At 37.6% G+C, this 18,884-nt stretch overlaps 1 protein-coding gene across 1 annotated transcript in view; it reads right to left on the bottom strand.

The window, feature by feature from the left end:
* Positions 1 to 18,884, bottom strand: part of LOC136843791 (uncharacterized) — a 225,775-nt gene that overhangs the window by 84,273 nt on the left and 122,618 nt on the right. Inside the window, 2 exon segments of the mRNA XM_067112518.1 lie at positions 2,660 to 2,868; positions 15,952 to 16,079. Of these exon segments, the coding sequence (XP_066968619.1) occupies positions 2,660 to 2,868; positions 15,952 to 16,079 (337 nt within the window).

Genomic DNA, 18,884 nt, shown 5'->3' with positions numbered 1-18,884 from the left:
CGTAATACAGTCGCATTGGACGTAGGGCAGTTTTTTTTATACAGTATACATTTAAAAATAAGAAAAAGTATGTTTAATACAGAATGTTATTTTACTCAGAACTTATTTAATTGTAATTTATAGGTAATTTTTCAAGGTTAGGGTAATAACTGGTGGCCGAGAATGGATTAATCCGTTTTCAGTTATTGCTCATGGGACTGTTATTTCTTAAAGAAAAAATTTATTCGGATCTCAACTGAATTGCATTTCAACGCTTCTTCAGGAACGAATTAGCATCAGGGTCTGGAGTTCTACTGTATATGCTTTAGCAAGACTAGACAATATGAATGTGAAAGAGAAAGTCAGTTCTGTTGATGCTGGTCAGTCATTGATGTCATTTCTCTGTGAATCTGGAGGTATGACTTATCCCCCTTTGACTATGGATCATGGCCCACACTAATGGAAAGAGCTTAGGTAGGTCCTCGGAAGAGCAGTAGGACCTCGGAAGAGCAGTAAGTTGTCCATTGCATAAGATTTCTAACCAGGCTGCACAGTCATTGAGAACCCAGACAAGAAAAGGCAGAGGCAGTGATCTCCCCATGAAAGGTCATTCATTTCAAACAGGGAGGAACAGCATATGAAGCCTGGCTTATAGAGCCATCTGTAAGTGAAATTCAGAAAACAATCCAATCTTCTGAAGATGAAGTAGTTAAATACGGCAAGTAAGCACAGGAAAATTATTGTACAGTTCACAGACAGGAGGATACCTTTTCATGATAATGATAATCTTAGGCATAGTGTCAACTGTATGCAAAAAAGCAACAATGCAAAGGTTTAGTCAAGAGATCACTGGGCAGCCTGAAAGTAACTTCTTAAATTGCTGTATGTTTACAGGTGACCAGATCCCTTGTTCTGAACCAAAACAGATTTTGGTCCGCTTGAAGAAAGGAAACACTGAAAAACCTGACAGGAGGTCTCTATGGCTGGAAACTTTTATAGTTCTACTAAGCAGCAGCAGGCAAAAAGACAAGGAACCCTTTCAGCTGATTTGGACAAAGGAAGGATAAACAATGCTAGACCTAATGAGAACTAGGAGAAATTTTGTTAATAGCATGAACAGTTCACATTGGAGAGGATGAGAGGACTAAAAGTGAGTTGCCCCACTTGCTATGTTGCCTTGGAAAATTCACCCATGTCATTTAGATAGTTATCATATGAGGGATGATCTTGAGGTCCAGTGAAATAAGATTCTACCCTCTTCTGGTCTTCCTAACACTGTATGTAGGAGGAAGAGGAAAAATGCTGCTCCAAGAGATGTGTAGGAACTACAGGGAATATGAGAAGTATGTCGACAGTGTGAGTGAGACCTCTCTGACCTGATGAGTATTAAGAAAAAACTTTTTAAGGAAACCACGGAACTAGGTAACTTCTTGGTGACTAGATCCAATCCAAAGCACAATCAGAAGTATGGCCAAGATGATGTTCAATAACATGGCTGGCATTATGGTGCTTAACATGGCAGATGTCATAGTGCACAGGCATACAAAGGCAGAAACATGGGAAGCAGGGGAGTGGCCTCTTCTGTCTCTGTACAAGTACCTTGTACAAGGTATGGTTGAGAGCAATTCTACAATTATCTTAGAAGAATCCATGGCCAGAATTCAAGTTGTAGCTTAGTCCAATAGAACAGTTAGTGGGAACAAGAGAATGAATGATTATAAGTTATCTGGCATCATAACAATAACTGTAAAATAAAATAAGTGGGGAATGGGAACATAACTTGACAGAGGATGGAGCACAATGAAAAGTAAGGAGGGAAATGGTCTATATCTCCTAGTCCTTGAGAGATTATGGGATAATGATACAAGGATACCTACAAAGATGGGAACCTGGTACAACTCTGAAGTCCATATGAAAACAAATGATGAGAAGTGGGGAAGCAGCATATGATAGACATGAAGCAGCAAGGCAAGGATAACTGCAGAGGAAGAAACCTGAGTAGTTTAAGATCTGTGAAAATACTTTCTCTTTCAGGGCTTTAGACTTATTCTTTATGAGAAAAATCTTGAATTTAAATTTGGGAAAATTTAGGAAAGGGTAGTAATGTGTAAGAACAAACAGGGATACTATGCATTAGTGCCCATCATCATCTTTCTTAAGCAGCTTTTGAATGAATGCTTATTTTCAAAAGTCAACTTTATGGCCAAGACTGATGCCTACTAGTCACATGAACTACCCCACTGATACCAACTACATTAGGAACAAATCTCATGGGGATATACAGTATATCAACATGAGCAATAAATTTTTTGTAATGGCAGTGAGTGAGGAGATGAACCCCTTACGCAAAACTAATCAACAAAACTGGAAGATCATGGTATCCTGATGCACTGTGAATAGGCTAAAAGCTTCTTACACTGCCCAGGATGGGGTGAAGGCTTGACTAGAGGGTATCTCAAAACCCATGGTCTACAAGATCTTTTCATAGGAACTTATCTGATCACCAGCTTTGAAATACAGTGTAAGGCAGTGACTTCTAGTAAAATCACATCAATACTTTGCTGTATTCAAAGCCTTAAAATTTCAGTAAAAAAATCTCATTTCAAAATATAATTCACATATCTATAGCAGAGAAAATAGGCAATTATTTCTTGAAGATACCATTACAGAAAGAACTTACCTAAATAGCTATATTTATCGACAGGAGAATCATTTTCTGTAACAGGTCCAAAGTACTGAGTCTTATCTTTCATTAGGAAATTATCTGAAATATTTGATGTGTGCACTGTGCCTCGCCAGGTGTAAGGCCCTGGTACACCTAATACAGCTTCGTCCTCTAATAACAGTCCACTAGTGCCAGCTTGACAAAATCCATATTGCTGATGGCCCCTGGAGAAAAAAATTAATATTCTGTGATAATACTGTATACATAGTAACTACGACAATATTAGTATGAGTAATGATTTTATAAATATATATAAGCAGTATGAGGTAATTTTTCGTTATACAAATTAAGAGGAAAACAAAACTTGTAGGAAAAAACAAAACAAACTTTTTAATTTTGCTGAGGCACCTCAACTGTAAAAAGTCATAACTTAAAAAATAAAATAAAATTTGTAACTGCAAATCTTTCAGTTTACATCTGCCTAGTTCAATAGTCAGTTGCTCTCAAGACGCACAACAAACGGAGAAAACCATCAACTGGCATATATCCTTTTGGGTGTTAACTCTGGTAGTAAATGTGATAGCTATTTCCTGTGTTGTCCAAACTTACTGAAACCCGTGCAGGACTGTGAGTTTAGCACTTTTTATTACGTCAAGTGATAAGACTACAATACAAAATGAAGTTTGTTTTTAAAAAAATCTGCTCTGATGTAACCTTACCAGTTTACATCTGCCTAAATAGGTACAGCATTTAGGTAAGATGGCCTCCATATTATAAGAGAATTTAAACCAAAGGGTTGGGGTAGCAGACCTCTTAAGTGATAGAAGAGGAAATCATACCTATAAACAAAGCATAGGAGCCCCTACCATGGCCTGTTGCAAACAGAGGGTCAGTTTGCCAAGTCTGACCTGTCATAGACAAAGGGTCACAAGTTTGGCCTGTCGTAGGCAAAGGGTCAAAGATTTACGTATCGTGCACAAGCTAAAAATCATGATATCATTTGGCTCAGAGACCCCTGATGAAAAACAATTTCTTATGGACAAAGACCAGAAGAAGGGGCTGCAGGTCTAGACTTCATGACCTTAAATTTTAGTTGGAACATTGGAGAATCAAACAAGCCTTCCTGAGATACTGTACCTGCCAGAAAAGGATAAAACTTCAAGATTTCAAGTGGATTTAAGACAATATTTTGAATATTCCATTAATTACTAATCCTGTATATTTACTAGGGCAAGCACAAAACAGAAACTGCATCCAGAGCCACTGTAAAGATAAGTAAAGGCCTAGCAACCAAAAATATACATGGAATGCAGGCTTCAATGATGAAAGTTGGGCCTTCCTCCTAAATCGTGGCACATCAATACCTGACTCTAGAATACAAAAAATATTTGTACTGCACCAGATACAGACAGCTTCCTTGGCATAAGAGATAGCAGGAATTTTCCACTCTTAGATTTGGGATTGAAGAGAGGTATATTGCCCATAACCTTAATAACAGGACACCTGAGTCTTCAATCAGCAATGTTTAAGGAAGTGTGCCTGCTTGCTCTGCAGTAACAATGATTCTCTTGGTTGTGACTTCACCTTTGACAAGGCATCACCAAACCTGCCCCAGGTTCCTTGGATGAGGAGGATCAGTTTTGAACAGGAAAGGCAAAGGGGAGTTATACAGTATGTTTCCCTAGCTCAGAAGTGATTCTGGAGTGCTAATTTTGCCAAAACCAACATGAATTGCTATGGCAACTAAACCATCCATAAGACATAAGACTTGACTAAAAAATATAGTGTCACCTGGACCAGGGACCAAGGCCCCAAAGATATATGATATATATAAATTTTAAAAAATTGGAAAAACTGCCCTCTGATGGTTGGCAATGATGCACAGCCTCAGGAGAATGTTGGTAACACTGTCTACACTCAGGCCAAGAAAGGGTTTTTGGTGGTGGGGGAGGCCTTGAGAAGTTTTCAAGACTGGGTGCCATGGGAGAGGAGGGGTTAGTGTGGAGAGAGGGAGAGAGAACAATAACAGCATAAGTACAGTAATACTTTTCTATTCCTATTTCAAGCTACAGTATTCTTGTTTATATTTTTACTGTATTTTCTCATTTTTTATTTTTTCAAACCAAAAGATTAACGCAATTGTGTGTGTAGAGTACGTATGCACACACTCATTCAATGTCATCTGTGAACTTGCTACAGCCTCTTTGGTTTTGTCTTGCCTACATAAGAAATTTGCATTTTAAATATTTTTAGTGATTAGAGATGAAATATCACAATAATAAAATATTCTCTTGTTTACTGTTATGATATGTGATAATCATACTGAAAATCAACTAAACTTGTACTGAAATACAGTACAGTAAATCAAACAAAAAAAATGATAGCAACCAGTATGTACAGTACATAGACACACACTCATCCGATGACTTCGTGAATTCCTAGAGTTTTAGTTCTGTGTTTTTATGTTTGTGATACAATAATTCATATTTCATTAAAGGATATCTACAGTACTGATATATGGTATATAGACAGTCTCCAGGTTACAACAGGCTCGGCTTAAGACGTTCTGAGTTTACGGCATTCTTCAAATATATTCATCATAAAATAATTTTTTGGGTCACAACGCATGTTCCAGGTTTACGACGCTGACAACGCTGATCCGACGGAACAAATATGGCTCCAGAATGGCAGAATGGTCAAATTTTGGAGGTTTTTTGTTGAAAAACTCAATATAAATGCAGGATACATTGTTTTCAAGAAACCCAAAGAATTAAAAGTAAGGTTTTCGTACGATTTTCGACGGTATTTCAGACGATGCCAGTCCGACGCCGATCAGCAGAAATATACATCCAAAATGGCAGAATGGTCAAATTTTGGAGATTTCTTTATGGAAAAACTCAATAAAATCCAGGATTCGTTGCTTTCAAGACACCCAAAGGACTAAAAGTAAAGTTTTCTTACGATTTTCGACGGTATTTCAGATGACGCCAATCCAAACAGAAGAAATATGCATTCAAACCAGCAGAATGGTCAATATTTGGAGTTTTTTATGAAAAACTCAATAATAAAAATGTAGGATCCGTTGTTTTCAAGACACCCAAAGGATTAAAAGTAAAGTTTTCTTACGATTCTCGACGGTATTTCAGACGACACCGATCCAAACGGAAGAAGTATGCATCCAAACAGGCAGAATAGTCAATATTTGGAGGTTTTTTTTTTTACGAAAAACTCAATAATAAAGATGCAGGATTCGTTGTTTTCAAGACACCCAAAGGATTAAAAGTAAGGTTTTCTTACACATCTCGACAGTATTATTTCGGATGACTTAGTCCAATGCATACGATGAAAGAAAATTCACATTCGTGGATTTTTTCATAGAGCAATATTCACTAATTACTGATTTTTATTTTATTTTCATGACTATGTGCATTTTTTATGATAAAAAAATGATTTACTAATTTTCAAATAATAATATTTAGGTAACCACAGCAAAGTATCGATAAAATTTTAAATTAAAATCCTGTGAAATCACAAAACTGCTTACCAATATAATCACTTCATTCAACCTCTCTCTCTCTCCCTGAATAATTCACAAATAATTTCACTTTTGAGATTTAAGTACGGCCAGCCACCCATCTCTCTCACTCTCTCTCTCTCTCTCTCTCTCTCTTTTCCAAGTTCCTCGCTAGGTGAGCGGGTTCCGTTCTCAGCTACCACTCTGTTGTCGCGAGTTCGAATCTCCGACCGGCCAGTGAAGAACAAGAGGAATTTGTTTCTGGTGATAGAAATTCATTTCTCGCTATAATGTGGTTCGGATTCCACAATAAGCTGTAGGTCCCATTGCTAGGTAACCAACTGGTTCTTAGCCATGTAAAAATAAATCTAATCCTTCGGGCCAGCCCTAGGAGAGCTGTTAATCAGCTCAGTGGTCTGGTTAAACTAAGATATACTTATTTTTTACTCTCTCTCTTCCCCCAAATAATTCCAATTTGAGATTTAAGTAAGGCCAACTGCCCATATGTCTCTCTCTCTCTCTCTCTCTCTCTCTCTCTCTCTCTCCTGTACTACATATATTCTTCAGAGAAATATGGATTACTGTATATAAACAAAAATATACTAAAATTCCATCATTGGTTGTGTTACACTTTTTTTTTATTGCTTGGACGTAGGCTTCATGACGACACGGTATTGGCTCGAGTGATTAGAAGTAGCCAATAATAGAGCTTGTAGCAACCCCCTCTCTCCATGACGATACGCTATTGGCCGGAAGGACTGAAAGTAACCAATAACAACTTGTAACAACCTCCTCCTCCCCTCTCTCTCTCCTTGACGACATGCTATTGGCAGGAAGGGTGGGATTTTAACCAACTACAAAGCTTGTACCTCAAGGACTTTGCATACACTAAAAGGAGGGTGAGTAGTATTTTTCTCTCTCTCTCTGATACTGAGAGAGAGAGAAAGAGAATGATGGCACAAGAATTTTTTAACAAATTAGATGGTGAGGTCTAATCACATTTGCATGATAAATAAATGACTTACCTAATAATAAGTACTAATTTTCAAATAATAATATTAAATAATAATAATAATATACTGTAATTACAACAATTATGCATTTTTAAAGTAAATTATTTCAATTTTTAAACAAAGAGAGATATCACACCCTGTCTCACACCCTGTCTTTTGCCCAAGGCTTTGAAGCTATGGGGGAGGGTGGAACTGTCAAATATGTCAAATTACTTGACATTTCTGACCAAGGGTAGAAGATCAATTTTTCCCTTCTTCTCTCTCTCTCTCTCTCTCTCTCATCAAAGGGTAGAATGAGAAATGGATAGATATATAAATAGATACTTAGTTCAGCCCTTCTCTCTCTCTCATTCTCTTAGGAACTGCTAATTTGAGTCTCTTTACATATGCACACTGTTTGTGTGTGTGTTCATAGTGTTTTAAAAATGCGTAGTAAAGGTAGTAGTACATCTTTGGAAGACAAAAAACATTTTTTTGTTGTTGTCAGTCAGAGTAACAAGAAATGGATTAAAGAGATAAACCTCTCTCTCTCTCTCTAACAAGAAATGGATTAAAGAGATAAACCTCTCTCTCTCTCTCTCTCTCTCTCTTTTGCCCGTACCAGCACAAGAATGGCTGAATGTAAGTCGTAGTGGTAATTTTCTCTTCTCTCTCTCTCTCTCTCTTTGGCTGGAGAAGGGTACTAACATTTATGATGACTTTGAAATGATATTAATAATATAATTTCAAAGATTAATACATTAGTAATAGGATAATAATTTAAGCCATATTTTTTGTAGGATGATACTTTAAGTACAGTAAACCCACCGTATTCGCGGGGGATGTGTACCCCCCCCTGCGAATAGCTAAAACCCACAAATACTTAGAAACATTCTAAAAACATTTAGAACTGCCTATTTTGATAGTTCAAACAGACACAAAACAAACTAAAAATGCTTATACAGGTATTATCCTACTTAAGATGGGGTTAGGTTCCAAAAAACCATCGTTTGTTGGAAAAAACGTAAGAAATACCAAAACATATCTCAAACATAGCCTAGCCTACACTAGGGTATTCGGTACCATGTATACATATATGGTAACCTAGCCTACACTATAAAGTATACTCTATACATACACAGTATAGTAATTATTATTATCAGCTAATTCTGGATGTTCATGCAAAGTGACTTATGATAATTCAGTGCAAAGAGAAATTGAATAACAAGAATTAGCTTAGCCTACACTATGGTACATTGTATACACATACAGTAGCATAGCCTACAGTATACTGTACTCTATATTCACATATCGTATTATACAAACGTCAACATAACGAATATGCATCTTATAAAATGTTATGCCTTAATTCACTGTATCCAATAACATTGTATATATTCTTATATTGCTTTTGTATTATAAATTGCAGTCATAACGATCAATGTTTTAGTTTGGAAATCGTTTATGCTGCATTTATTTCGCCGTATTTAATACAGTTCAGAGCGCTTTTCTTGCTTCTAGTTAGCGTAAATGAATCTCTAGATAATTTATTTATATGGGGCAGGGTTATTTTTCGTTTTACGAATTGTTTTCAAGTTGAACCATTTGCTGTTCTATCCCAGACAGAAGAAGGGGAATTCAACTACACATCCTCCTTTCTGAGCTGTGACCTTCACGTGCCAATTTTTATAATCTAGTCTACTGTGAAGATTTTTTACCTAACATTGTTAGGTACCTATTGTAAAGACAAAGGACTTCATCTATCCAACATACTAGTCCATATAGAAAATGTGGTTAGCTTGCCTCCAAGCTGAAGGGCCCATTTGAATCTGTTGAAACAGTTTTAAATTTTTTTATATATTTTCTGAGGTCGACTGCCTTGCTAATACAACAATCATGGCATCACTGTCAGAACCCTTGCTTTATGGTTTTGGAATTGATTCTAATATAGAAAGTGTTAATTCCCTTCTTCAGCGTTTTGCACTACAAAGGTCAGCTCCTGCAAGGCTTTTCATTACCTGGTCCCTGAATATGGTTCTTGGACTCCTGTCATCCCCTCAAATCTGTGGGCCCAGTACAACTACAACTCATATGCTCCAAAAGGCAGTCTTCTTGGTTGGTTGGCATCAGGAGCCTAGATTACCATACTGGGCTCTCTTAGACAGGGATAACATTTCATCACCCATACACCTAGTTGTCATTTACTGTTGTCTCCTGGCCTATCATTCCTGGGCAAGAATGAGGACCTTTGAGGGAAAAACCCTTTTTTTTTCCTGATAAGGGAACTTAGTATTTTGGCTAAAATATTATGCCCAGTTCAAGCACTCACAGTTTACTTATATGTCACAGAAAACATCCCAGATGGGCCTATTTTTCCTACACCATAACACAAACAAACCACTTTCTCTACATGGGCTGAGAATTATTTTATTTTCCCTTGTTAAAAAGACAAACCCTCACTTCTTTCCTAAGTCGCATGTCATCCAGAAGGTGAGTACGTCAATAACTTTCTTCGGAAATGTTTCCTTCAAAGAAGTCTCAAGAGTGCAAGGGGTGGTTATAAGGGGTAGAATTCCTGAACTGGGGAAGGAGCAATAATCCAGCAACCAGACCCTGACATAATTAGTCAAGTCACCATAGAACCACAAGGGATACAACATATATAGGTTCATGTGTTTCCTGTTCTTTACTGCAAATTCCTAGTGGGTATCTGGAATAAAGAAAACAGTTGGCATCCTATGACTTTACCTTGGATAAAAAATTCATGAATCACTATGTCCATGACAGTGGCGGTCATGCTGATATATTCCCAGGGAAGGCACAATAATCCTGCAGCCAGACCCAACCTAATTAGGCAAGTCACCTTAAAGCCACAAAGAATAATTCATATACAGGTTCCTTTTCTTAATTGCCAAACCTTAATGGGTATCTAAAATGGTCAAGAACCTGTGACTATACTTAAGACCATAAATTTATCTGTGTTGTTGGGGTTTTGGGGTTTATTTATTAGGAGCTGAGCCATTTTGTCACCTGTCAATTTCTTATGTAAACTTCTTTGAGGTTTTGACGTAGGAAAAACCTATTTTTGGTAGCCACTGTAAGTCCCCAAACCCACCCACTCTCCCTGACAAAAAGTCACATACCTGGCATGTAATGAGGAAGATAGCTGACATAATCACTCTTGTCACATTTGTGCAAGTAGGACAAAGGGAAAACCAAGGCAGGACAGGAGATGGAGCCCTCCTGTCCTGAATCCTTCATACTCTATGACTGTGCCAACAAGCACTATTCTGGCAAAGACAAACTATAAGAGTATTCTTTGATATTGGCTGGTCTGTCTTATGGAGCCCTGGGGGGACCATGAGAGTGTAGCTCCTTTGAGGATGAACAGCTGCTACCATAAATTGGTTTTTCCAACTTCAAAACCTGTATGAGTGTGTATGTATATATGTATGTATGTATGTATGTATGTATGTATGTATATTATATATGTATATATATATATATATATATATATATATATATATATATATATATATATATATATATATATATATATATATATATATATATATATATATATATATATATATATATATATATATATATATATATATATATATATATATATATGTATGTATATATATATATATATATATATATATATATATATCATACACACACACACACACACAAAGTGGTTCCTTGTTGTCCAAATGATCTGTTATTCGTATTTTCATTATAGGAAGTAAAATTTTTGAAGCCGCCGGGATTGTGGGAGGAGAGACGGGATCCCCTCGGGGTTGGATGACAGGGGAGGGCCATGTGGATGTAGGGACGGAAAGATACGTAGTGGGAAGGTGATAAAACAACTGGTGTGATGGTTCTTATTTTTAAAATGCCAAAGTAGGTCCTGAAAAGTCCTTAATCAACCTCAACGTAAACTTGTTAATCGGCACTAGTCTAAATCTGGGCCTTGTGTTCATGTCTGTGCCTGTGGTTGACACTTTGCATAACTTTATCGCACATATTTTTGCAATCTATATGGTGATGAATAATCGTGAATAACAATGCCACACATGAATGAAGAAGAAGCCTGTTAAGGAAGTGATGAAGAAAAAGGAGTTTTTAACTGTTGAAGTTAAGAAAGAAATAATCGCCAAGCATGAAGCTGGCACATGCGTGTCTGACTTAGCTCAAGAATATGGCTGATCTATGTCGAAGATATGTACTGTTCTAAATAAGAAAGGGAAAATTACGGCATTAGATACTGCTGTAAGAGTAACAAGAATATCGTTTAAGCAGCACCCACAAGCGTTGGAAGAAATGGAAAAATTGATGCTTTTCTGGTTAAGGCTGAAAGAGCTCACTGGAGATTCTGTGAATCAATCCATGATTTTGCAGAAAACCTTGACCATTCATGGAGAAGTTGCCAAGGACTTACCAGGTCCTTCTCAAGAAATGGAAATAAAGGCGAGCCATGGATGGTTCCCAGCATGGGGAGGCTGCCAGTGCAAATACAAAGGCAGCCGAAGATTATGTGAAGAAGTTTAAAAGTTTCGTGGATTCTCAGGGCTACCAGTCCCAACAAGTATTCAACTGTGACGAGACAGGTCTTTTTTGGAAGATGCCAAACAAGACCTATAGTACATCCGAAGAAAAGAAAATGCCAGGACATAAGCCAATGAAAGACCACCTTACGCTTTTGTTCTGTGCTATTGCATCAGGGGATCTAAAAATAAAGCCATTACTGGTTTATCATTCTGAGAATGTCACGTGGAAGTCCAACAATAAAGCCTGGGTCACGCAGGCTTTGTTCATGCAGTGGTTGAAAACAGATTGTTACTCAAAGCCGTAATTGAAATGGACAACACACCTGCCTATCTGAAGGACATGAAAGATCACATACGGTTGGACAGGCAATTCGACTTCATCAACATTGTGTTCCTCCCTCCCAACACCACCCCCATACTCCAGCCCATGGATCAGCAGGTCATATCCAATTTTAAAAAACTCTACACAAAGGCTCTGTTTCAAAGATGCTTCACAGTTACCGAAGCAAAGAACCTGACCCTTAAGGAGTTTTGAAAGGAGCATTTTGACATCGTCAGCTGCTTAAAGCTCATTAATACTGCATGCAGGGCGTCACAAAAAGAACACTCAATTCTGCTTGGAGAAAACTATGGCCTGACTGCGTTCTTGAACGTGACCTCAAAGGTTTCATTCATGAGGACTAAACCGTAGAGGAGATCATGTCATTCGGCAAAACCATGGGGCAGGAGGTACCCCACAAAGACATAAACAAACTGATTGATGAACATGATGAGGAGTTGACAGTGGATGAATCAAAGGAGATGCCTGAAGAGACAGAGGTGAGTTAGAGGAACTTTCTTCATCCGAGGATGAGGTGGAAACAGTACTGACTTCGCTGCTGTCATCCACAGAAATCAAGAAATGGTGTGAAACGTGGAAAAATCTAAAGAAATTTGTAGAAGCAAGCAATCCAATATGCACAGAAGCAGAAGCCAGTTTGTTTGATGATGTGGGGATGAGTTACAGCGACTTTTACAGTACTAAAAAGGTGCAAAAAACAAGTGTCACTCGATAGGTATTTTACTGTAGCAAAAATAAATGATTCGGGTGAATCAAGTGTAAAAGAAAGCAAACAGGCAAAAAGTAGTGAAAGAGAAAAATCATCCAAGCCTGGTCCCAGTGGCACATCTGGAAAGTCAGTGGGAAGCGGACCCCTGTCTCCCACCTGATAACCCATCACCATCCCCTCCCTCACCTCTCTACCACCTCACTCAGCACTGTCCTGAACGCTCACTCAAGGTAAGATTCTCTTTCGATTTTTTATTGTTACTGTGTTGCATTTGAGTTTTTTATACTGTATCATTATGTTAAATTTATTGTGAAATTCCCTTCTTTTATTTTTTTGATGTGAATTGTTACTGCTTTTACATACATACAGTACCGTAATGTTTTTACTGTCTCTTCTCCTTCTCTCCTCAACTAAATGCTCCCTCCCTTATCTCAAGTCAGCTGTGCGTCATCGCGGTGACATGATTTTGTTCATCTTTTATGTTAAAGTTTATTGTGTAATGCTTTATTCTTTTATTTATTTGGTTGAATATAGTTATCATTAAACAATGTATTGTGCTTGCAATAAAATAATTGTATTAAAGTGGGTACAAAGGGTGGATATGGGGGAAATTCTTGAGTATGGGATGAATTAATTGAATTCACGTTATTCCGTATGGGAATATTTGGATTGATATACAAGCATTTTGATATATACAAATTGGAATTTGGAACAATTAAATTAAGTAAACCAAGGAGCTACGTGTATATATATATATATATATATATATATATATATATATATATATATATATATATATATATATATATATATATATATATATATATATATATATATATATTATATATTATATATATATATATATATATATATATATATATATATATATATATATATATATATATATATATATATATATATATATATATATATTGATAAAATAGATTCATTACGTTACCCTCCATATTTTTTAGAACTTTGTAAAAAATAAAGCAAAAAAGACATTTTATAATCCAACCAGTGTTAACAATGAACTTAAGAATATTCTCTGTTTACCATTTCATCCTAATTTCATTCCCACAGTGCCCATTTTAAAAACTATTGATATTAACTTATTATTTAAATATAATAATATTTTGAGAAATTACCTAAGAATAGCCCACCCAATTCAAACAATATTGTATACTGTACAGTATTCCTTCCAATTCAAACAATATTGTACTGTATACGGTATTCCTTGTAAAGAATGTAATATTGGTCAAACATCAAAAGGACTAAAAGTAAGAAGCTCCCAACACAAATATGCCATTTCAAGAGGCTTATCAAATAATGGCATTGTGGATCACTGGCTTAAGACAGGCCATGGGATGAAATGGGATAAGTCAATGGTTATCTACAAGGTCAACAACCATCGGAAAAGAAATCTGCTAGAGACTGTCTTCACTGAAGCTGCTTCCACCAGGAATGTTAATCTCCACCCTGGATTATCCCTTGATCCTTTGTCCCTGTCTTTTTTGTTTAAAAGAACATGCTGCCCAGATTAACAAACTGTAACCCTGCCCCCACCTTCTGTTTTTGTATATATCACTCTGTCAACTTCTTTTGTATTCAGTGTGAACTTGAAAATGTAGAACAATCTCCAAAAGTACTTGTTCAAAGTCTCAGTTTTCACTCACCTTTCTATGTGGACTTAGTGATATATATATATACTCATATATGTATATATACAGTACTGTATATAAATATATATAATTCCTACTGGCCTTTATGCTGCTACTTCCACATCTACTGCTTGTATGGCCAATTGTTTTTCATTCTCTCCCATCAAATGTCCAGACCATCTGTCCTTTTGCCAGTCTATTAATACCACATCTCTCAACTAATTCTTTATTTATAATGTGATGCTCACACTGACCTCCAGCCAAAAATCTTGACATTATATGGTGACAAATTTTTAAATTATCTATTTTCATCATCAGTGCCCTTGTTTCTGCTACAAAGACTAGCACAGACCTTATGTAGCCATCATAAGTCTTTGCTATCTCAACTAAAGGGGCATTTTTATTAACCTGTAGTCTAGCGATCCCTATTTCATCCATTTGCAGCGCTAATCTTCCCATTCTCCCAACTGCTACTTCACAGTCCACTGTCCCCAAGGCAACAAAAATGCTCTATCTATTTTAAAGCCAGCCCATCTATCACAAGTGAGATTTCAACTTCCTTCACTTCTTTATTTGCTTTTTTCATGCATTTTGGGCATTAAAAATCTCTTACTCCACTTATATCCTGTAATCCTGAGCCTAAGCACAACTTGTGACACATATTATATTCAGTATATACATACTTCTTTCCCACGACAGGGCATAAACATGAATGGGGAGTAGACTCAGGCATAAACATGAATGGGGAGTAGACTAAGTAACTAGCATGCAAATAATCAACTAAATTTTATAAAGTCAACACCCATGAAAAGCAGAAGCACTTCAGAAATGTGAGGAAAACAGACAAGAAATGAAAGTAAATATGTGGATGTAATCTCGAGCACAGATCAAAACTTAACACAATGTAGCGTGGGTGACAGATGTGTTGTGTCTTACTCCTGCTGTAAAGAGGATCTCTCACTTCCAAGTTAATGGGATCATCTTCACCTTCCATTTATTACAAGTGTGTTTAACAGCCTTCCACTAAAAACCTAAGTGAAAAGTATGTAAGACACAAGTTTGACTGCAATATTTCATGTAACATCAATTCCAGTCTGCCTAAAAATCCATCAGATAATGCTATCATATACCTCTGCTCATGAATAAGGCAGAATGACTCAAGAAAAAATAATGATTGGAAAGCTACTCCATAGTTCATCTTTTCAAAATTTCAAGTGCCTTCTCTTTCTCCTCACTCTCTCTGGAGTGCTATTTCTTTGCATCTTTCAATACCAAACATACATTTTCCTCTCTCTTAATCATTTAAATTACAATGGGAGTACATAATTCCTGTAACAAGGATTAAGTAGACTTTTTAAGTAGACTTTTTAAAAGGTAAAAAGTATAGTATATAGCTGGTGAAAGTTTTGTTTGTTAGTATATTAAATGAGCTTGAAGTAACAGCAGTACATACTTGAAACAATGTGAAACATGCAAATATAGTCATTAGAAATGAAAATATAATAATTCTGACCAAATCATTTGCAAGTACTACTTACTCATTTACAGGTTTTCCTCGACATGGTTCTAAGTAAGAATCTAAATCCAAGGTCTGTGATAAAACATAACACAGTCCAAATCCCCACTGAAATCCTCGTCCTTTATGCATATAACGATGGGCACACACCTGAATGACAAAGTAAAGAGAATAAAATTAAAAGATGATTTCAAGTTGACAAACAAAATACTTCATCCAAATATGGGTGATTAAAAGCCAAATGTAATATGAGTCGCTGCATGTCAGAGGGGCCTAACCATTAAACATGGTGTTATTGAGTTAGTGGTGGGAAGATATACAGTAGAAAAGACATGTAATTTTCACGTGGGAAAAAGTTTCAAACGAAAATCACCCTTAATCCCCCCAAACTTATGGTCCAAAGTCACATGATATACAGTAAATTGGTTCCAGTACAAATGGAAAACATTAAAGCTTAATATTTCAAAACTATGTTTTTGCACATAGACCCCTCTGACATGCGGCACCTCATATGTACTGTACTGTGCAATAAAAGTGTACAGTAAAAGAACATTCATGCAGCAGCCAATTCTTCAGAAAACCTGATTACTGAGTAGATTTAAGAAACAGACCCATCCCAAAAGTGTTTTGATTATGAAGAACAAAATGATATTGTCACAATAAAATTAAGTTTCATATATACTTACCAAGTAATTACAAAGCTAATTTTTCAACTTGCACAGCAGCTTAAATTTTGAAACTTGTGGTAACATTTCTATTGTTTTAGTGCAGGTAACCAGCCCTGCCCACTTTCGGGGAAAAATAGGTACAACAAAGCTGAAGAGCTCAATTCGTTTGTGACTTACAGTATATCCATGAGAGGGGAGGAGGGAGGTCTCCGATTCTATAATTACTTGGTAAGTATCTATGAAACTTAATTTTATTATGAAAATTATAATTTTCACATAAGTAACTTACCATGTAATTACATAGCTGAATCCCACATTGACAGGAGGTGGGATACATGGACATATTCTACTCAAAACATTCAGTAATGGTAATGAATTTGAAATAAAAAGGTAGCTAGCATCGGTCAAATGCTGGTAAGAGAGCTACAGCAGAAAGATACTGCCTCTGGTTGGTGCTCATCTTAACCTGTAGTGGTGTGGCGGTATAGCCGTGGAGCACCTCTACTCAAGTGGGAGCTTTGTAGCGATGGAGTATTCCGATGGCTGGCAAAGCATCAATAAGTGCCCTTGCCCTGGGCGCAGTACCACAAAATAAACAAACCAGACACTGCTGTTACCTACACAAAATAAAAACCACTACCCATCCACTAAAAGACTGGTGGGTACTCCAGGTACACAGTACCCCCAGGCTCCCCGAAACTCGACACCCTATATCAAGGCGGAGAAATAGAGAATAGAAGGAATACCTCCTATGCTTCATCCCCCAACACCATGCTAGTAGCCACTGACAATGGACCCAGGGTACTGCAACTTTCAAACACCGTCTCCACTTCATGCAAATAATGTGTCGCAAACACTGATTTACACCTCCAATAGGTGGACTGAAGAATCGCGGATAATGACAAGTTATGTTTAAAAGCCAATGAGGTGGCGACAGCTCTAATTTTGTGGGCTTTAACGTTAAGGGCAGGTAAAAAATCCTCCCAAATTCTCGAGTGCGACTCAGAGATAATGTCTCTTAAAAAGAATGCCACTGCATTCTTGGAAAGTGGTCCTATTAAGGTAATATCTCAAAGCTCTAACAGGGCAAAGAGCTTTCTCTTCTTCTTCTGGACCAAGAATGTCCATCAAATTCTTGATGAAGAAAGAACGGGGCCAGGGCTTGGAAGGAGTCTCGTTCTTAGCCAGAAAGCCGAGCATAAATGAGCAGAGCCCATCTCCTTGAGAGAATCCGACTCTCCTACTTATGGCGGGCAGCTCACCGATTCTTTTGGCTGTAGCCAAAGCAACAAGGAAAAGGGTTTTCCTTGTTAAATCTCTGAAAGAAGTGGAGCGAAGGGGCTCGAACTCAGGGCCCGAGAGCCATTTACGGACAACATCCAGGTTCCAGGAGACTGAGTCTGTCCTCTTCTGCTTAGTCATGTCAAAAGACTTAATTAGGTCGCTAATATCCTGATTAGACGACAGATCCAAGCCTCCAAGTCTAAAAACAGAACCCAGCATGTGGAAAACTGCCTGCTTGGCCTGGTAGACCCTACAAGAAGACTGATATTTACACTTTGCAATCGCCTCTGCAGCTGGTCTTCAAAAGCCCTTCGCTCTGACAAGTCTCCTGACAGTCTGAAGCCTGTCAGAGCAAGAGCGGATAGTCCTCGGTGGAATCGATGGAAATGTGGCTGTCTGAGGGGACTTGGTCTCTGTGGCAGAAGCACTGGAAAGTCCACCAGCAGCCTGAGAAAGTCTGGGAACCACTCCTTTAGAGGCCAGAACAGAGCTACTAGGGTCATTGAAGTATTGCGGTGTTAAAGATTTGTTTAAAACTCCCTGACCAGCCTGAATGGCAGGAGGGCAAACACAACCAGGTTTGACCAATCCTGAAGCATGGCATCTGTCGCCCATGCCAGGGGACCCGGGGCCGGAGAACAAAACATTGGTTCCTCAATGTTGCAAACAGGTCTATCGACGGCTTTCCCCACAGGCTGGTGCATACCTGAGGATTAAGCATCCACTCTGTTGGTAGAACCTGTCTGCAGTGACTTAGCTCGTCTGCCAGAACATTCAGCTTGCCCTGGATAAATCACTTAACAACCTTGGTGCAATTCTTCTGTGACCACAAAAGGAGATCCTTTGCTGCTTCACAGAGGGAGAAGGAGTGAGTACCTCCCTGATTCATGATGTAAGACAGAGCGGTAGTTTTGTCCGAATGGACCGCTACTGTCTTGTTGAAGGTCGCTGCTGAAAACAATTGAAGTCCAAATGTATTGCCTTCAATTCTCTTACATTGATG

Source organism: Macrobrachium rosenbergii, chromosome 12 (genome assembly GCF_040412425.1).
Source record: "Macrobrachium rosenbergii isolate ZJJX-2024 chromosome 12, ASM4041242v1, whole genome shotgun sequence".
NCBI classification, from domain to species: domain Eukaryota; kingdom Metazoa; phylum Arthropoda; class Malacostraca; order Decapoda; family Palaemonidae; genus Macrobrachium; species Macrobrachium rosenbergii.
The sequence above is the reverse complement of the archived record's forward strand: the minus strand, read 5'-3'. Positions and strand labels throughout refer to the sequence as shown.